Genomic DNA, 21,802 nt, shown 5'->3' with positions numbered 1-21,802 from the left:
CAATGTGGATGGAGATAAAAGTTGTCATGCTTTTGTAACCCTGGATGTCAAAGTTGATAGGTATAGATATGTTGGATGCCAGATAATATTTCAAGAAGTACTGACACTCTGTAGTGATTGAACAAATATATTCCTGTGAAAAAAACCTAGAGGGCTCGGCTTCCACAAGTTAACAAGAATGTGCCATAACTACCACAAGTCCTGAAACTGTCTCGAGCAGTGGATGGAATGGCGGAATGGCAGAATGGCCAACGGTAGGATGGCCTATCTGAATAAGCTTTCTGCTTCCAGGAATGAAAGAAAGTGGGAATAAGGATTTGGCAGGTTTTTGACTGTGAGCACATCTGGGGGTTTGGGAAGTAGATTTCAACACAGTGGTCCTAGTTTATTTGCAGACCTGGCTACGATTCATAATTTAGGGCCTCTGTAACTGCAGTTACTTAAAATTAACTTAATTATGTAACTCCCCCACCCCCGTTCTCTAAAATCAGTAATGATATAATTATTGAAAACAAAAGACTCTGAGCTCACAAGAGGCCCAGAAGAAGCATGTACATGTACGGCAGTGATTGCTAATACGGTGAGACATGAAAACAAACGGCATTCTGCAAGGATAAATGAAGCACACCAATATCTCCTACATACAACTGAAACTTCAAAACATGTTCATTATATGGATGAAAAAATGAAGAAGTAAATTAGTTTAGCTTAACCATCACTATCAGTATATATGGACCAAGTCTGTCATTTCCCTTTTAGGAACCTGAAGATGTGATTGTTTGGGGAAATTCAACATAAATTCTATTTCCTACAATGTCCCTACAATGCCTATGTGACACATTCAAATGACTCTGCTAAAGGCCCCTATTTAGTTAAAAAAATTCCGTATCTGGACATTCTGCCTCCTTATAAAGGGACTGCACACAAACCCTAATGCTTCAAAATTATCTAGCCAGATAAACTGTTGCGAAGGCACTTTAGCCTCATTAGCCAAACTTCCAAACTAAGACTAGTATTAACGTATGTTAAAAAATGATAAATTTTAAAATGGTATAATTTGAAAAATATTTTATACAAAATTAGGCTATCAGATGCACAGAGTCAATTACCTTGGCCTTTTTAAGCAGGTCAACTATATCAAGGTTCATGGATGCCAGTTCCCTGCTTGGCATGCTCTGCAGCTGGGTAATGATGAACAGCTCACAGATGTGCTGCAGTCTGGACACTTGGTACATCTCGGCACAGATCAGGAGACACATGGCCTGGAATATGCCAGCTGATGAGAAAAGGGACATGAGAGAAAGTGGATGATAAAACCATTCTTTAACGACTTCAACACCCCCCACCAACAAAAAACAACAATTAAACATGCTGACTATCATCCACCATAGAATAGAATGCTTAGGAAAAGCCTCGAGGGAGTCAGCATTCTGCACTTTTACTCCATTTTATCTTTTTTTTCTTTCCTTTCTTCTTCTTCTTTTTTTTTTTTTTTTTTTTTTTTTGTAGAGACAGGTCTCACTATGTTGCCCAGGCTGGTCTTAAACTCTTGGGCTCAAATGATTCTCCTACCTTGGCCTCCCAAAGTGCTGGGATAACAGATGTGAGCCATCACACCCGGCCTATTATTCCATTTTAAAAAGAAGGCCGGGCGCAGTGGCTCACGCCTGTAATCCCAACACTTTGGGAGGCCCAGGTGGGCAGATCACGAGGTCAAGAGATCAAGACCATCCTGGCCGACATGGTGAAACCTTGTCTCTATTAAAAATACAAAAAAATTAGCCAGGTGTGGTGGGGTATGGTGGTGGATGCCTGTAGTCCCAGCTACTGGAGAGGCTGAGGCAGGAGAACCACTAGAACCTGGGAGGCAAAGGTTGCAGTGAGCACAGGTCGTGCCACTGCACTGCAGCCTTGGCAATAGAGCAATACTCCATCTCAAAAAAATAAATAAATAAATAAAAATAAAATAAATAAATAAATAAAATAAAAAAGTAAAAATAAATAAAAAGAATCCATTTAAGCCTTCATACTCAGAAGTGAATCTATTTTTTTTTAATTCTTCAGAAAAGATGATTCTATAATTGCCCTTAAAAATTAATTCCAGGACTATCCGGTAAATCTTTCCGTTAGCTAAACTAGATCCTTGCCATTTTTTTTTTCTTGACTTTAGTCTTCAGGTTGGTTGGTTGGTTTGTTGTTTTGTTTTTATTGTGATAAAATAAACATGAAATTTACCATTTTAACTTTGGGTTTTTTTTTTTTTTTTTGAGATGGAGTCTCACTCTGTCATCCAGGCTGGAATGCAGTGGTGCGATCTTGGCTCACTGCAAGCTCCGCCTCCCGGGTTCACGCCATTCTCCTGCCTCAGCCTCCCGAGTAGCTGGGACCACAGGCTCCCACCACCACACCTGGCTAATTTTTTTGTATTTTTTGTAAAGATGGGGTTTCACCGTGTTAGCCAGGATGGTCTCAATCTCCTGACCTCGTGATCCACCTGCCTCGGCCTCCCAAAGTGCTGGGATTACAGGCATGAGCCGCCACGCCTGGCCCATTTTAATCATTTTTAAGTATATGATTCATTGGCATGAAGTACATTCACACTGCTGTGCAGTCATCACCACCACCATCTCCAGAACATGTTTCTTCTTCCCAAACTGAAACTCTGTACCCAATAAACACTAACTCCCTGTTTCCCCCTTTCCCCAGCCCCTGGCAACCACCCAATTTGGCTGGGGTTTTTTTCAATACTTCCCTAGAAATCTGGTTTTTCATGTAATTCTCGTTCTTATCCCTCCTTACATTCTTACATTCTTTTGTAGCTATGGAACCAAGAACACTGTGTATGGTGAATATTTAACATAATAACATTATCTGTCTTCTGTGATCTTCCCAATGCATAGATTCCAGTATCTGGCTTAACTTTTTGATTATTCATTTTGACTCATTTTTCCCTAACACACTTTTGCCAATTTTAAAAAATCCTATCATTATTACTGCTTTCCTCTGTAATATTTTCTAATTAGCAAGGTAAAACTTAATATTAGCAGCTTCAATTACTTGAGTGAGAGGATGACTGAAAATCAAATTTTCCTATTATTCCAAATCTGGTCAATTTGTGAATTTAATATATAAATTTGCCAACAACGAAATAATAAACAATAAGCTTTATTTCCAAAAAGAACAAATGCTTTCATTTTTATTAGGCAAAAATACTAAGTCAGTCTTTTTTTGAGACAGAGTCTCACTCTGTCACCCAGGCTGGAGTGTGGTGGCGTCATCTTGGCTCATGGCAACCTCTGCCTCCCAGTTTCAAGCGATTCTCCTGCCTCTGCCTCCCGCGTAGCTGGGATTACAGGCGCACGTCACCACGCCCAGCTAATTTTTGTATTTTTACTAGAGACGGGGTTTCACCATGTTGGTCAGGCTGTTTTTGAACTCCTGACTTCAGGTGATCTGCTCGCCTCAGCCTTCCAAAGTGCTTGGATTACAGGCATGAGCTACTGCACCTGGCCATAAGTCAGTCTTTAACACTGACAGAAACAACTGCAACTGGCTCCAAAATACTCTACAGCAAGCTGCAAGCCCACAATTAATTTAATCAAAACAAATAAATTTGCTTCTTTTTGAACTTCTAAAATCTTTCACTAGAGGGCTCATGACTTGTTTAAAACTTATTTCAATACCCAATGTAAGAAACCTTTCCATTCTAAAAATTAAAGCAGTGAATCTGAAGAGCAGTCTGGCTTGAAATGTATGTTTGCTTTTTATGTTTATTAGGGTGCCTGACCAGGTTCTCTAATCAAGGTCTCAGGCTCCTGAACTGAGCTCCACGGGGCCGAATCTAGTTGTGCTTGTGGTGGGAGCCATCTGGTGGCCAAAGGCTGAAGACTACTCACAGAGGGCTTCCCTGCCAGCATCACAAGCAAGGCTCCAGGCCTGTAGAAAAAATTTTGCTATTTCTTCAAGTGCCTCCAGCTAGAAGAACCCTGCTGGATCTGTCCCAACCTAGAGCTGCCACAGATGTTTGGTTCCTGGTCAAAGATAGTCCTTGGTCAGTGAATTTGGAAATGAATCCTACAGTCCACTGGGCATTCTAAACATCTCAAGAAAAGTTTTCAGAGAAGTCAGTTTGAGGAGTTTCTGACTTTAACAGAAGTCAGAAGGAGGCCTTTACAAATCCCACATCCTCTGGGCAGAAGGAAGACCAAAAAAGTCTCAGAATATTGAAAGTCCTTAAAAGTGCCCCAATCAGAAGTCACAGACATCAAAGCAGTTGCACAACCCTCCTCTTCTTGTGGAAGAGACAGCGCTCCAAGTAAGAATCTGCCCCGATCTCTAGAATTACGGTAGCCATGGGTACCACAAGACACCTCCATTTCCGGTTGCCTACAGTGATCCCCATGCTGTAGGTGCTGGCTGGGACATGTGAACTTGTGCCAGCGTCAGAGACCCATAAAAGGCACCCAATCACTGCACTTCCACTTGAACTGAATGAAAATTCATTGTTGTTCCAGCACCACCTCTAACTGCTTAGTACATTCCATGATGTCAACTAATAAATCTTAAATGAAAATAGATTTCACAGAATGCAATTTAACAAAATGGGTGGCAAGGAAAGAAAGAATTCTGAGATACTATCAACATTTGTATTGCTAACCTGGGCAGCAGGAGTCTGTGTACAGGTATTCTAGAAACGACAAGAAAGTCTCTTTGGAAACACCATAAACGGGAATCAGGACACTCTTTGCTTCCATGTAATTACCATTAAACATGGCTGCCATCACTTCACAACGGGCCACCAGGATGGCCCTGTGGGCTGGCACTGTCGTACCTGAAAGGTTCAAAAGGGAAACCAGAAACAAGTGAGATAAACCTGCAGGGTTATTCCAGCAATTTTCCTTCTAATTAGACTACTACATTAGGGACAGCTAGGCTGATATGCAGAATCTGAATTTGGGAGTGATAACTACCATTTATCCAGAAACTTCTTAATTTTAAAGGAAGCAATAAAGAAAGTTCAGATGTTGACCTTGAAACCAACAATTTGCAAGTCAGACAACTATTCGTTACTTAGTTTGTATTTCCAGAAATAGAAACACTGAAATGAAATATTTTGCTTCATATTTTTATAATGAAACATTGATCCTTTCCAATTGGCTTGAAATATTAATACTACTACCCATGCCCATGTGCCTCCCAAGAAAACAACCCCATTACCCTTCTGGGCCTGACTCACAGAACCATCTTGGCCATGCTTCCCCTTATCTGAAACAGGAAACTGTAAGAAGTAAACCATAAGCAGTCCATACACCACAGTAGGAATAGCAAGAGAATCTCTCGTGGAGCCAAGGAGAGCATTTCAGACTTGATGAAAATCTGGAAGAGGATGACCTTAATCCCTGCAGTCTCCCCAGCATACTACTTCCCCAGGCAACCATTCTGTCTCACCTGAACAATGCCTGCTGCTGGGAGAGCCAGCGCTACGTTGAATTTTGAGGGCTCTCTCAGCCCATACTGCTCACTGAACTCATTGAACTGAACTGACTCTCTAGGAAAAGCTTGCTAGGCTCTCTAGCTACTGCTGCACCACACAAAGGCAGCGCTGGATAGGGCCATGGGTGGCCAGGGCTCTCTACTTCCTCCATTTTAGAAAACCATGAATATACACTGCCAGCCTTCAGTTCAGCCTGGATCACTTCAACAGATTATTACCAAGAATCAGCATGTGCCAATCATTGCATTTGGAATTGAAGATGCAAAGAGGAGGAAGACAAAGCTACCTCTGCTTTGGAGCAGTTTTTACTTTCATAGAAGACACCACAGCCAGTGTGAGTGACAAAGCTGTCGCATTCGAGAAAGTAACTCTCCAACCAAACCAAACCACTCAGCCCTGCCCAAGAGTTTACCTACATATCTCTAAAATCTCATACTCATCAGGGATATATAGTCTTCTCTAAAGCATTTACAATTATTGGGTTCTTCATCCCTTTTAAATCCAAGCAAAACATTTCCTGACTCAGAAAAGAAGAAAAGAGTTACATCTAAGCCCAGTGGCTTTTTCCAAAGCCAATAATCACTCAGGATCTATAAGCAACACCTGGCACTGCCAGCTCTGAGCCTACTGCGTGGCACTGCCATTTGCACAGCCACACCTACCTGAGGAGCAGGGAAGTAACTTGGGAAGCCCTCCCACCCAGTCAACACTCACCTCCTGGCAGGCACACTCCCCTCCTTGCCTCACTGTGACAATGTCCCTCCACTGGGAAGGACCAGTTTTCATAATTAAAGCATGCTGGCTATATTTGTATACAGCAGTTAATAAAGAATACAAACAGGTCATGCCATTTGACTTGTAATTGTAAGGTTTTAAAATGTTAAAGATAAATAGGGCACTATTTTTTTAAAAATTAGAAGCATGACTTAAATAAACTGGATGATCTATCACTTGGGTTAAGCACAGGGATTTAAGATCTACCAAAAAATACCAAGTAGATAGTTGATGGGGGTAGAATTTGATAAGTAACCTTGAAATTTTAACAGAAATTGTTGATAATGTGGTTATAACAGAGTTGCAAAACCCAGCAACAAAACACTCAGTACAGTTAGCTCTCTGAATCCATGGGTTCCACATCCACAGATTGAACCAACAGAGTGTGGAAAATATTCAGAAAAAAAAAACCCTGCAACTGTATTGAACATATACAAAGTTTTTAAAAAATTGTCATTATTCCCTAAACAATACAGTATAACAACTATTTATATAACATTTACATTGTATTAGGTATTGTAAGTAATCTAGAGATAAAAGATTTTAAGTATGCGGAGGATATGCATAGGTTACATGCAAATACTAAGCCATTTAATATCACGAACTTGAGTGTAGCGGATCTGGGTATCTGCAGAGGTCCTTGGAACCAATCTCCCATGGACATTAAGGAACAACTGTACTTTTTTTTTTTGAGACAGAGTCTTGCTTTGTCGTCCAGGCTGGAGTACAGTAGCACAATCTCACTCACCACAACCTCCGCCTCCCAGGTTCAAATGATTCTCATGCCTCAGCCTCCCGAGTAGCTGAGATTACAGGCATGCACTACCATGCCTGGCTAACTTTTTTGGTATTTTTACTAGGAACAGGGTTTTGCTGTGTTGGCCAGGCTGGTCTTGAACTCCCGGCTTCAAGTGATGCTCCCACCTCAGCCTCTCAAAGTGCTGGCATTACAGGCGTGAGCCACTGCACCCGGCCAACTGTACCTTAAAGCATTTTTAAGCCTATTTCAAGGTTGGAATTTAGTTTGAAAAACCATTACACTTCCTGTTAAGAAAACATCAACTTCAGTTTTTCACCTCTTTAAACTACTGTTTTGATGTTATAAATTGTTCTGTTGTGAAACTGTAATACAATACCTTAGTATGGTTAGATCTTCCAACATTGTATATAAAAATATGCTGAAGGAACATAATGCGGTTTATGGTTTATGTACTAACTGGCAATAGGATACAGGTAAAGAAATTACTTAAGGAAATGGAAGATAGCATTTTCTAGTTAAAAGATAATCATATTCCTTGAAACTGTCAAGGCCAAACTATCTTTTCTTTGTAGTATTCATTTGATGTTACAATTTTAAGAATTTTTTTCTAAGGAAAAGAACTACAAGAGTGAAAAAAAAATGAAAAGCCCAAGTTTTCTAGTCACTTTACACAGATTACCAAGAATCTTTGTTTTGACTGTTTACTAAAATAAAATACATTTGTCACACTTTCTTCATAGTACTTTCCAGGTTTCAAAAGTGAAATTTTTAGAACTGTTTTTGGTTTCATTCCTAAAAAAGGATACCTACCTAGCTCAAGAGAGATCCAAAATATGTACTAGCTAAGTAAATGGGGAGGGAATGTAGTTTTCTAAAGAACTCTTCATGTGACACAGACTCATATCAAAAGGACATCCGTACCTCTCTAAATATTTACCAAGACTGACTTTAGAACTGCTATAGTAACTTTTTTTTTACACGCCAAAACAACAAATTGGGAGTGGTAGAGAAAATATATATATTTGATGATCACCTATTACAGGGATGGTATCCCATTTTCTATCCTAGGCTAATTCCAGCCAGTTTTTGGTGAAGGCCTGGGACACTTTAAAGGAAAGATTGGCTGCGAACGTGGGTTCAGCAGGAAAAAGTACAGCGATCCACCAGTACTAGCTGCCACTGCAGGTGAAGAGGAGTGGAGTCTGCAGGTGAAGCCTCTGCTAGTCCTTTGTATGCACTATCTCAACCCCCATGACCACGCCACAAAGTAGAAATTAGTATCCCTATTTTATAGGCAAAAAACCAAAAGAACCAGAAATGTAAAGTAACATAACCAAACCTACATAGTAAGTGTGCATCCAAGCAAAGATCTTAACCAGGTCTTTCTGACCCATGGCACTACCACCTCATCAAGGTGCCTCAGTATATCAGTTCTGGTCTAAATTGTTCCATAGATTCCATTCTCATTTAGTTTTCCTTAAACCTCTCATGAGGTTAATATTCATGCTCAAAACTGGAGTAAAGAAACCAAAGACTTACTACATGTGACTTCAGATTTATTATTATTGTGTGAAATAATTACAAAATATAATTATAAAATAAATTACATTTTTTTAATTATTATTTTTTATTTTTTATTTTTATTTTTTGAGACAGAGTCTCACTCCGTCTTCCAGCTAGAGTACAGTGGTATGATCTTAGCTCACAGCTTCCTCTGCTTCCTGGGTTCAAGCGATTCTTGTTCCTCAGCCTTCCGAGTAGCTGGGATTATAGGTGTGTGCCACTTTGCCTGGCGGATTTTTGTATTTTTAATAGAGACAGGGTTTCACCATGTTGGCCAGTCTGGTCTTGAACTCCCGACCTCAGGTGATCCACCCAACTTGGCCTCCAAAAGTGCTGGGATTACAGCCATGAGTCACCATGCCCAGCCAAAACATTACATTTAAATGGATAATCATCTAATTTTTAAATTATTATTCCAATTACTTCACATAAATTTGTATTGATAATATCAAAGTTACATTCCAATGTGAATTATTTCACAACTATGAATCTTTCAAAGTGTGTATTTTGCATCATAAATATTTTAAGTAAAGTGTATAGCAAAAAAAATTGTAAATTTATCTGAAGACTTCACTGTAACTTAAAAAAAAGTTTACAATTAAGATTTGAGACTGGTTACCGATCCTTACTTTGAGGGTCTGTCTTAAGTTTGACATAAATTTAAAATATAAAAATATTTTCCTTCCCAATTTTTTTTTGGTTTGGTGTAAAACATTTAAATTACACATCAATGATAAAGTGAGAAGTACTTTCACACTTCCAATTGCTATTCCCACTTACAGCCCCCAAAATTAGACATTCATTTTTCAGAGTGACATTAAAATTTAGCTGTCTGTTAATAATTTAGCTACAGTTCAAAACCATACAGCCCAAAGGCTGTCACACTGAGAGGCATTAACATGATCTAAAAAGCAAACCTTCATGCCTGGCACAGGTTGAGTAGCCCTTATCTGAAATGCTTGGGACCAGAAATGTTTCAACATTTCCATTTTTTTTAGATTTTGGAATATTCGAGAGAAAGAGAGAGATATGTATATACATATATTATTAAGAATGTTTAATAGTATGTGTGTGTGTATACATATATACACACACATTCTTAATAGTTTAGGATCTCTAATCTCCTTAATAGTTTAGCATCTCTAATCCAAAAATCCAAAATCCAAAATGCTCCAATAAGCATTTTCTTTGAGCACCACATCAGCACTCAAAAAATCTTGGATTTTAGGGCATTTTGGATTTTGGGTTTTTAGATTAAGGGTACTTAACCTTTATACGTTTTCAGATAATGACAAGAATGTAAAATAGGATGCATGAGAGAATGCAATTTGACTTTAAATAGAGCAACAGTTATGATTGTGCCATTCTGAAATCAATCTAATTTTTCTAGGTGCACTAACCAGGTGTTTTAAGCACTCTCACGCTCGCCTTTGAGTTAAAGTGCAAATCTCTGCTCCACCATCGTGTGGCAAGTAGGGCTGTGAATACCAATACCAAAATACAACACTGTTTCAAGACTTGAGATTTACATATAGAATCTCTAGCAGAGTTGCTGCCAGAGTCAGTGCTATCATATATATATGTAATACAAATGTCTCAATACTAAAAGATTCAATGGATCAGAAGAGATTTGGATTTTGATTTGCACAGTCTGAACTTCTTGATTCTAGACTAGAACATTGAAAACACACAGTTGTATCAAATTTGCAAGAAAAATTAAGATATAAGCATACTTAATGCTGACAAGGATTTGTTTGTATGAAAACAAGCACTTTCATACACTGCCAATGGGAATGTAAATTAGTACAATGTTTCTGGACATATACAATTTCATAGCATTTATGATGTCTTACAGATGTTCCTATTCTTTGACAAGGAATCTATTCCAAGGACATAATCCTAATTTCAGAGTGAGATATTTACATTAAATCTTCAATGCAGCTGTTATTTCTAATAATGAAAATAAAGGAGATACCTAAATTTACACCTATAGTAAAAACATGGGATATAGCCATATAATGACATTAAAAATGTTAACAAGGGGTTTTTAATCCAGTGTAAAGTGCTTAAGACATAAGTTTAAAAATAAAAGACACACAATTGAGTAGACAGTATCTATTTTCCCAGCCCCTTTTTCTAAGCAGAAGAAAACTGACTTGAGGGAAATTATGCCAAAATCAAACTGTGATTGTTATTGGGGCATAGGATTATGGGTGATTTTTATTTTTTATTTTTTGCATCTTTATGTATCATCTGACTGTCCTACAATGAGCACTTACAACATTTTTCTAATCACCATGCCATTTCATTTTCTAAAGATGACCACTGTTCACAATAGGGAATATATCTTTCCTGACCTTTTTAATTCACTTATGAACAAAACAGAAATTTTCTATAAGTGTGATCGTTCTGTGCACACTTGGTTAAAACAATCGTATATGACTTTCCTAATCAGAAAAAAAGTTTCTTCATGAAATTCAACTATTTGCTATTCAAGGAGATGAAGTAGATTGGTGATTTGCTGAGTCATCTGCTTATTTCCTCACTCAGAGTGCCTCTGGTTTTTCTACTTCTCCCTACACATTTTGGAAGAATTCCAAAGGTACATCAGAGAAATGGCCCTGGTAAGCTGAGCCTGCTTCCAGAGTGACCACAGTGAGGCAAATTCAAACACGTTCCATTCCATTCAATGGGCTGGTGGTCACATATTTTAACCATGAAAGGAGCAAGAATTCACTCAACTTCTAACTCAAAATTTCTTCTTAGTTTTCTCACTGCTACTCTGTAAGCAGTGCAAGAAGAATCAAAGAAGGATGGCTATTAGTTACATAACTCTTAACACTAAAAAGAACCTTTTGTTATCCGTGTAGTTCGTCACCCTCTTTACTTCACAAACGAGACTTGAAGACAAGAAATGTCAGGTGACTTGCCCACAGACACACTGGTCAGGACACAAAGCCAAGGCTGGAACTGGGGCCCATCCTGAGGAAATGACACTGCTGCTGCTGTCTACAGCTCCCCTCCCCAACTCTCAGGAGCTGGTGTGCCTCGCCTACAGCTGGCCTTAGAGAAGCTGCTGCCAGATCCTGCCTCCACCATTCCTGCTGTTCCCTGCTTCTGACTCCTAAGAAGACTTGGTTTTAGAGCTGGGGAAGCAATGAAGAGCACCACAGCAGTTGCTGTACATCATCAGCACAGACATCCAGCCAGCCCTTCCTGACCCCAGCCCCTGCATAAAGGGTGAAAGGGGAGCAGGTGCCTGCAGTAGGTAGAATCATGGAAGAAAAGCACGAGATTAGAAGGAGCAAGGATTCACCACATCACTGCTTATCTCTCTTTTTTAATATGACACATATTTTCATGTGTTACATATTCCCTTCGAAAATCTTTTCAGTGAGTTATGCTAACATAATGTTTGATGCCAATGCCTCCTATGCAAATTATAAGCAAATTTGGTAGCTATTTTATAACACAGCAAAAGAGAAAAGGTGGGGATGGGAGACAACCCCTAATTCATTAATGTATGATGGGGCCAGGCATTCATATTCAATTTACTTGAAAAAGATCGCTCTCAAACTATGCTGCAAAATGAACATCCCTGGCAAAGAGATGGACCCTCTTTCCTTTCACAAGTTTATTACAAGGCAAAGTCTTCTTCAAGCGCATTTATGCTTCAGTGGTGGATTCCCAAGTTTAGGATCATTAATCTTACTACCAATAGCCATTTATTAAAGGCAAGTCACAGTTCTAGGGACTGTAGGAGACACAGCAATGTAACAATATAGATCGTTTATTAGTGGAAATTTTAAGTTTCCTCCTGTGACCAGGAATTATGGCTTCCTTCTCACAGTTAAACTTCTAAAGCACACACACAAAGAATGAGATTAGTCATTTAGAGAATAACCCAAATTTCCAGAGTCTTAGGGGATGACTGAGGGGTTTGGGAACATCCCAAACTCCAATCAAGAGAACCTAGGTTAAAAAAAAAAAGAGCAGACAGAGGACTAAAACATACTTATGACTTAGGAAGTAAATACCTAATCGAGTACGCTGTACCTAATTTGTATCAAATACTATGCAAATGTTAAGAGATTGGTCAGCCCTGGCCACAGAACCAGTAGCTAGAACATCCAGGAAGATCAGAGATGCTTGGTCTGGTTAATACAAACACTATGTTATAGGACAGAAGACATCTACCAGAACTCACCATGCCCTGGATCAAACACCACTAGACACTACTCTCATATGTTCACCATATAACCTTCAGATTACCAATTCTTTTTCTGGTTATGAAAAGCAGTGCCCTAAGTTGTTATAATGGTCACTGGAACGGTTTGCCCCCACCTTATCTCCATCTTGCGGAGTCTGCTCAGTGTGAGTCCAATCAACCCTAAATCACAGGTGACCCCAGTGCCCCCCAGGAAGTCATCTGGAAGAGAGCATTCAGCCATCTCCAGCGGCATCATTCTCCTTCTTTCAGAATGCAGAAACTGATTCAATCTCCATAAACTGGACTTTTTTTTAAAAGCTAATTTTAGAAAGGTGGAAATACTTTTTAATTTACCAATCATATTTCTTCTTAACAATGGATGTAGTCTTTTCTGTTGAAATGAGAAGCTTCTTAGATGATTGTACAAAATTATCTATTCCTGTGTTTCTCTGGTATGGATAGAGCGTACCAAACACTTTTAGTAAATGTCTTCATCAACAGTTTTCTCCTAGAAGCTAATGAGAGAATTCTGTGATCACCAGGAGCTTTATCCCTGACTAGGCATGCCCTATCTATAATGAGTAATTTATGAAAGCTGTCTTTAGATAGACACTTTGGATCTTTATTTAGGCAACAAATAAATCAAAGTGTGATCATATGAGGGGCATAGAGCCAGTTTTAGGTCTCTCTAAAATGACGAAAGCATGATATAAAGTCTGTGTCCTCTTGTTAGCTTTTCTCCCAGTTGTTTTTCTGTATCTCAAGGTCACTCTTGCTGCCCTACTTTCAGCGTCCCAGGCTCACACTGCACACGGGGCTGGCCGTGGCTTGTCGGAAGGTACATTGGAAAGTTTCCATTTCCCTGTCTTGGCACATGACCAAAGTTAAAAGTAATGTGCATCTTTCTGAGGAAATATTTTTAAAAGTAAATGACTATTGTTAGCTGCTACACAATTCTACCATTAAATTAGATTATATCTTCCTTTTAGTAATTGCCCATCTAAAGTTCTACTCAGATTTTCACTGGAAAACAGCTCCTTCGATCTTTCTTGCCTAACTGAAGGTATCTGACAATTCATTCTTTTTTAACTTTAAACAAATCTGTATTACATAAAGGTTGTCACATAATTGGGTATTCCTCTACTTTGTACACAATTATTCTTACTCTCCACAGAAAAGCTGCTTCTTAACTTCTCATCTGCTGTTAGCAAGCACTAAAATCCTGATTTTAACAGCATAGTAGTAAAAATGCCTCAGTGATTTAAGCTGAAAGCAGTACATTGGTACGTCGCTCTTTCACCCAGTATCAGGAATGTAAAAATGTCTTTTTATTCAAAAATACAAAATAAATTATTTGTAGGCATGGACAATGACAGCAGTAAACTGCTATTTATTGTCAGCTGAAATCAGTAACTGATGGTTGTAGTGATTTTTCAAAAACATCACCCAGTGTTTTCTTCAGTCATTTTCTTCAAATGACTTCTCTGTAGTTACTGGTGAGAAATACTGCCTTGAGCTTCCTATCACAGTTCATTAATAAATGTCAAGCCCTATTCTAGGAATCAGAAATGCGACCTCCCATCCCACCTACCGCACCCATTCCAGGGTCCTTCTCTTCTTTAGGAATTTCTGTGACTACAACTTCTGCTGTAATTAATGGAGAAGCCACCCAAGCAGCATCTAATAAAGCAGTTCTCACATCCTTCGTTGGGCCAATGATTCCTCTTCCACCATATTCACAAAATCCCCAACCATAGCTCATAACCAACTTCTGAGGAACGCTGCACAATTGTTTTAACTACCAAAGATCCTTCAACACCTGCATTCTTAGCAGTGGTCACTGCCAGAATGTTGAATATTCTTTAAATAATTTCTATACCAATTTTTTATTTTTATTAGTTGGAGTTAATGAGTCCAAGGCTGGAATGCACTGAAGCAAGGCACAACCCCATCCCAGAATGATGTCTTCTTCAGCAGCAGCTCTTATAGCATTAAGGGCATCTGTAACTCTTTCTTTTCATTAATTTTGACATCACTTGTCACACCAACCTTCAGCACAGCTACTCCATTTTAAAGTTTTGCCATTCATTCACTTTTCCCTTTTCATATTCACTAGCTGTGATATCTAACTGCTCAATGATTTCTTGAATACAATTTTCAATTCAAGACTTGTCACCATTTCCTTTAAAGAGCATAGCATCACCTTTGGTCACAATGACTTCTCCAACTTTTCCTGTGTTATGAGGCCTACCCCTCTTCTCCAAACACTGCACCACCAGCAGCAAGAGCCATATCTTTAAGCTGGTTCTTTCTATTGTCAACAAACCTGGAGCTTTTACTGCTATAACCTGAGAACCAACTTTTAGCCTATTCAAAAGGAAGGTTCGTAGAGCTTCTCCATCAACATCTTCAGCAATGACAACCAAAGGCTTATAGTGAGCACTGGCAATTTCAAGAGTAGGTACAATAGACTGGGCACTAGACATTTCTGTTTCACTCAACAGAACATAGGCATCCTTGAATTCACGTTTTTGACCTTTTGATGTATTAATAAGTTATGCAAAAATTTAGCCTAATTATTCGATGCATTAATAAGATATGCAAAAATTTCGATGTATTAATAAGGTATGCAAAAATTAGATATGGTGATTCTAATGCACCATTCAGTGTTTTTCCACCATTTACTGTGATGACAACCCTTTTCATTGCTTCAGAAATGATGTTGCTGATTTCTTTGTCTCTATTTGCAGAAATTATAGCAAACTGAATAATTTCTTCAAGGGTTGTCACAGGTTTGACTGCTTCTTAAAAGTTCAGCAATTACAGTATCAATAGCTAACATCATACCTTTCCTGATTTTCACTGGATTAGCACCTCTGTTAATCTTCTTGAAGACTTTCTTGACCATAGGGAGTGCAAGTATAGTAGCAGTGGTGTTGCCATCCCCAGCCTCTTCATTTGTGTTATTGGCAACATCTTAGTGTTACTGGCAACAAGCTTAGCTCCAATATTTTTATATTTATCCTTTAAGCCAATTGACTTTGCAACAGTCATACCATCTTTTGTTACTCTGGGACTTCCCTAGCTTCATTCAATAATCACAGTTCTTCCCTTCGGCCCCACTGTAGCAGCTACAGCATCAGCTTAAAGGTCGACACCTTGAAGAATTAAGGCTCAGGCACCTGCACCAAATTTTACATCTTTGGCATAAGCCCAAGTGAGATGAGGATCCCAGTATCCTGGTCTCGTCTGCGGAAAGACTGGGTAATCCAGGTATTTCTATGGGGCAGCGGCAGAGCTTGTGCAGTCAGGCAGGTCAGCGGCCAGTGAGGGACAGAATGTAAGACGCACATGGCGATGAGCCACGTCCCCTCCCTCCGCCTCTCCCCCACCTGGCGGCACCTTGTGTGCTGGCGGCTCCCACCACATTCTTTAGATCTTAATCTACTAAAGTGACAAAATTATCCAAGCGAGTAATCAATAATGGGCACTCAAACAGCTCATCTTCATTAAAATTAGGTAGCCTTACTTTCTTAGAGAGATAAGCAGCAGCTCTCAGTTGCTCTGGTGATAAAATTCTCAGAGTGCTAGGAGGAATAAATGTAGCAATATCTATGGGTGCCTGAGGTGGGCCAGGCATAACCCTCAGTCCTTTTGCTCAAAAGAAGCAGAAGACAGCTGAATAAAATAATGGTCAATTCCTTTTGCTCAAATAAAAAGGAAGAGAGCTGGATAAAATTAGCTAGAGATAAAATAATTTTAAGGGGGTTAGCTACAGATGCAGCAAACACTAGGATCTTAAAGAATACACACAAAAATATATAATAAAATATTATAGATCATCCCATCCCTTGCTAGGCCCTAAAAGTTGATGAAGCACATGGCAAAGGAGAAAATACTAAGGGAAATATAAATTTCTTTTCTCATTTTAATAAAATACTTCCTATTTACCTGAAAGATTTTGTTGACATTAAGGTAGTATTAATCTACATCCCTCAATAGGGAATAATCATCCCTTCACACCAAACATTCAAACCTGAAGTAGAAAGCAAGGAAAGAAAACAAGAAATAAAAATGAATCATAAACTTTGTAAAAGTTGATCCATACCTTGAATTTCGAAGACAACATCGGCAAGCATCGGCTTATTAAGGAAAAACTTGAGGGAAGTGTTATAAAACCACAAAGGTTTTCTGGCTTGATAGGTTTTGCAATTCCTTAGGCAATTAATCTATAAGGGAAAATAAAAATACAGGGGAAAGCTTGTTTAATATGCTTTGATAACATATAGGCTAGGCTAGGAATTTGGAAAATTATGCTAAATCTCAAAAGAAATATGATTCCCTACTCTATGACATCTCTGATCACAGGTTTCAAAGGGACTTACCTTTAAGAAATGTATGAGCTGCCTGTCAGTGAACAACACTGCTCTCTTCGGCATTCACAGCAGTAAACGAATTGCCTAAGTGAAAACTCAGCTCCATGGCTGAGAAGCTGCAAGGTCCTGAAACCCTATGAGTCTTTGTCGAGAAACAGACAACAGTAGTCCAACTCCATACAAATGCGTACTAAAATATGTTTACACGTACAACCTAATTTGTTCATTAAGACAGCCTTGATTTGTAATTAAGAAAAATACATTTTTTGGCCAGGCGCAATGGCTCATGCCTATAATCCCAGCACTTGGGAGGCCAAGGTGGGCACTTGAGGTCTGGAGTTTGAGACCAGCCTGGCCAACATAGCAAAACCCCGTTTCTACTGAAAATACAAAAATTAGCTGGACATGGTGGCACATGCCTGTAATACCAGCTACTCGGGAGGCTGAGGCAGTAGAATCTCTTGAACCCGGGGGGCAGAGGCTGCAGTAAGCTGAGATTATGCCACTGCACTCCAGCCTGGGCGACAGAGTGAGACCCTGTCTCCAAAAAAAAAAAAAAAGAAAAATACAACTTTCCCTTATCACACCATATCCTTCTTCTACTTACTAGCTTAACACTTTCTCTTAAAGGAGTGAACATTTAAAAAAATAACCGAGAGTGATGAAGTGGTTCACCTCCATCTTTCTTGAGATGGAGTCTTGCTCTGTGGCCCAGGCTAGAGTGCAATGGCACGATCTTGGCTCACTGTAACCTCCACCTCCCAGGCTCAAGTGCTTCTCGTGCCTCAGCCTTCTGAGAAGCTGGGACTACGGGCCTGCGCCACCATGCCCAGCTGATTTTTTGTAGAGACAGGGTTTTGCCATATTTCCCAGGCTGATCTCAAACTCTTAACCTCAGGCATCTGCCTACCTCGGCCTCCCAAAATGCTAGGATTACAGGTGTGAGCCACCGGGCCCAGCTGGTTCACCTCCATCTTCGTCTCCAATCTTATAATCCTAATTGTCCTTCCTACTCACAGCAGAGCCCACTAGAACCTATAAAGAGTTTCCTGGGTTTCTGATCTGGTGTTCCAGAGACCTCTCCCTTGATAACTCGTCTGTCCTGTCGCGCCTGGCTGGAGCTAGTGGCTCCAGGAGCAGCCTCTCTGTATAACTCAGGCTTTAGTGCTCTATCCTTTCTGTGGTCTTCAGGCAACCCCTTTGTGCCAACCCTCCTGGAAGTCAAGGGCCAGCCTCCCTTTCCATACCCTCCACCCTTTTCTTTTCTTTCTTTCTTTTTTAAAATTTTACTCTATTTACAGTGGATAAACAAAACAAGCCTGAATATTTTCAGGTAGTGTTACCCAAATGATGATGAAATATTAAGTCATTGTAAATACTAGGATTCATTAGGACCGCAATCTTGCCTAAAATCTATGTTGTTCCCTAATTTGGAATGATTTAGTTATGATTTTTATTGAAATATCACATTTTATTCACTTTAAATTCTGATGTCTCCACCCATTGCCCCTGCTGAATCTCAGAGCCCCAGCCCTGGTCAGAATGCTAATCCTCTGCTTGGCTAGCTAGGGAACTCTGAAAGCTTTATCCCTAAGAAATAAACATACAACATTAGCAGTAATAAGAATAAATGACACCTACTTCTCACTCTAAATTAATCTACTATGGTGGGAAGTTTAAAATCTTTGGTGAGGAGGGAAAAATGATATTATTCTTCCTCCTAAGGCAGAAAAAAACATTCCAGAATGGTATCCATAAGCAAAACAGAGAGGCAAAACAGGATCATACAAATCCTGGTCCTATAAAGTCATTCTGAGATCCTATACACAACATACCATCATACAAATGGAAAGAATTCGGGCATGGGAGTCAAGTGACTGCCATGCTTAAGGAGAGTAACAGTCAAAAAGCGTCACCGGGCTGGGCACAGTGGCTCACACCTATTATCCCAGCACTTTGGGAGGCCGAGGCGGGAGGATCACGAGGTCAGGAGATAGAGACCATCCTGGCTAACAAGGTGAAACCCCGTCTCTACCGAAAATACAAAAAAATTAGCTACGTGTGGTGGCGGGTGCCTGTAGTACCAGCTACTTGGGAGGCTGAGGCAGGAGAATGACATGAACCCGGGAGGCGGAGCTTGCAGTGAGCTGAGATCGTGCCACTGCACTCCAGCCTAGGCGACAGAGCAAGACTCCGTCTCAAAAAACAAAAACAAAAACAAAAAGCATCACCGAATTGGAGAGCTCACAGAGGCTTCAGAAACCATCCAATTTATCCCTCATTTTATAGGAAGCTCTGACTTGCTCAAAGCCACAGAGATGATTTGTGGCAGATTCACAATTGTAATCTACATTTCCTGAGTCCCAATTCAGGGTTACATCCCTGTGTGGTACTCAGTAAATGAGAGAGCCCCTTAACCTGGGAAAGGGAAGGAAGAGTTATTTCACCCCTTCTTCCTGTGCCACCGCACTCCCACCTGTGCAGAGGAGGGAATTCAGCACAATACCATGGAATCATATCACCCAGCCTTCCCTTTCCCTAACAAGAATTCACTTTATTCTTAGTATTCAAAGGAATGTGTTCCAAATCGGACTCAAGAAAAGGTACGGGCTTAGAAGAAAAGACAAGATTTCTGTACTTGTCAGCCATATAAAGGTTATGAATTTGCGTATTGTGAATATTTTATAGATGTATATTACACATGAATGTATGAGAGAACTGGAGAGAGAGGGAGAGAATCTATAAACAGATTCCCTCATCTATTCTGTTTTGAATTTGAAAAAAATGGGAGAGCAGAATTTTGAGAGAACACAAATGTACGTGATGTACATTTTCACTGGTCCATAAACAAGTTAATCAAGACAACTAGATGAACTGTTTTGAAAATGAGAATTTGGCATATGTGCAAATTTTTACAAATGATTATTTAGTTGAATTAGACTGCAAGAGCTACCATCCTGCCATATACTTGTAAAACTGGACAGCTTCTGTATACCTGCTTCAATGTGTTACTAAAAAAAAAAAAAAATCTTACCCCTTAATTCCACGTTACTTTGTTGACAAAAAAGACTATTTTCTCAACTAAAGAACAATCAAAAATCTTCACTAAAAGCTAGTACAGTTTTATATTTGCAAAACATTAACTTTAAAATGTTAACAGGTTTTAGAAAACAGAAAAGTCATCTGTATTAAAAAATTAAAGGAATAATCATTTTTCTTACAGTTAATATATACCTTTATTCTGCTAAGCATTGCATATGACTTACCTTATTTATCTACTGCAGCCAATTTGTTTATCACAAAATCAGAAAAAAGAATACACTGGCTAAATTGTGTAATGTCTTAAAGTTTTGAAATGTTTTTTAAAGCCCTTACAGACTACACAATCCCAAGTTACTGTTTTAATGTGCACCAGTCTATGGCAATATACAAAGTCTGTTTTTATAAACTTGAATCTAATTTATAATTTTGAACCTACAACTGATGAGATAATCCTTAACTGTCCACCTCGTTGAATAGATTTCTCAGAACACTTGAAAAAGGGACATGCAAAACTGCTTTCCTCTCAAAAACTATTTGAGACTTAAATTGTGAGGAGTGAGAAGGCACCCTCTCTAATAACCTTAACTGTACCTGGACAAATTAAACAGCCTTTTATTCTTGATATAGATGGTGTATTCCCAGAGCTCCAGGGGAATGTTTCAGAAGGCAGAATTCGTAAACGAGCATTTTAAAGACATGACTCACATGTATTTTAATTCTTACATAAATTAAAGTCTAAGATAGGGCCGAGTATGGTGGCTCACCCAGCACCTTGGGAGGCTACAGTGGGCAGATTGCTTGAGCCCAGGAGTTTGAGACTAGCCTGGGCAACATGGAAAAACCACATCTCTACAAAAAATTTAAAAATTAGCCAGGTGTGGTGATGCATATCTGTAGTCCCAGCTCCTTGGGAGGCTGAGGTGGGAGATATCACTTGAGCCCAGGAGGTGGAGGCTGCAGTGAGCCAAGATCATGCCACCGCACTCCCACCTGGGCAATACAGTGAGACCCTGTCACACACACACACACACACACACACACACACACACACACACACACAAAATCTAAGATACAAATAACCCATGTTTATGTTTTAAATATTTAAATGGCAAAATATACTTAAGGGAAACATTTACATTTATATAGTATTTGACTCTTCTAATGACTCAATTTTATATTCATCATAGTATGTGAGTTATAATTCAGAGGGTCAAAGTAAACTAACTTACAACAAATTAACTTACCTTTCCTGGTGTTTTTAAAATGCATTTAACTTTCTCGATTACATTTGAAACATCCCCAGAATCATTCAACTTCTTCCTGATATCTTCTTCCAATTCTTCCCACTGAAAAGCACCTGTAAACAAATTAGTACATGCTGGATTTTTCTGTTAAATGAGGAAGTAACAAAAGTATATCTCTTATTAAATACAACATTCCCTTTTTTTAGTGCTTTCTTTTAATTTTTCTTTACCAGATATATATCCTTATAACTATACTAAAACATTTAAACAGCACTCACATTTCAAAAAAATCAGTTTAACTTCCCCTAAATTATTTCTCAAAATCTGAAGTCTTCCTCC

The 21,802-nt window shown here is 39.2% G+C and overlaps 1 protein-coding gene and 1 pseudogene across 10 annotated transcripts in view; both read right to left on the bottom strand.

The window, feature by feature from the left end:
* RHOBTB3 (Rho related BTB domain containing 3) overlaps nt 1-21,802 on the bottom strand; it is an 87,118-nt gene that overhangs the window by 33,046 nt on the left and 32,270 nt on the right. For 8 of the 10 annotated variants that reach the window (XM_063665023.1, XM_054487896.2, XM_063665022.1 and 5 more), the window contains 4 exons: nt 21,464-21,576; nt 16,910-17,030; nt 4,658-4,831; nt 1,110-1,276 (listed from right to left, as the gene is read on the bottom strand). In XM_063665023.1, coding sequence (XP_063521093.1) covers nt 1,110-1,276; nt 4,658-4,831; nt 16,910-17,030; nt 21,464-21,576 — 575 coding nt within the window. The remainder of the gene's footprint in view (nt 1-1,109; nt 1,277-4,657; nt 4,832-16,909; nt 17,031-21,463; nt 21,577-21,802) is intronic. The other 2 variants (XM_063665018.1, XM_063665021.1) reach the window with 1 other exon arrangement.
* LOC129036564 (60 kDa heat shock protein, mitochondrial-like) lies at nt 12,366-16,884 on the bottom strand (annotated as a pseudogene).

Source organism: Pongo pygmaeus, chromosome 4, assembly GCF_028885625.2.
Source record: "Pongo pygmaeus isolate AG05252 chromosome 4, NHGRI_mPonPyg2-v2.0_pri, whole genome shotgun sequence".
In the NCBI taxonomy this organism is placed as follows: domain Eukaryota; kingdom Metazoa; phylum Chordata; class Mammalia; order Primates; family Hominidae; genus Pongo; species Pongo pygmaeus.
This window is presented reverse-complemented; position numbering and strand designations above follow the sequence as displayed.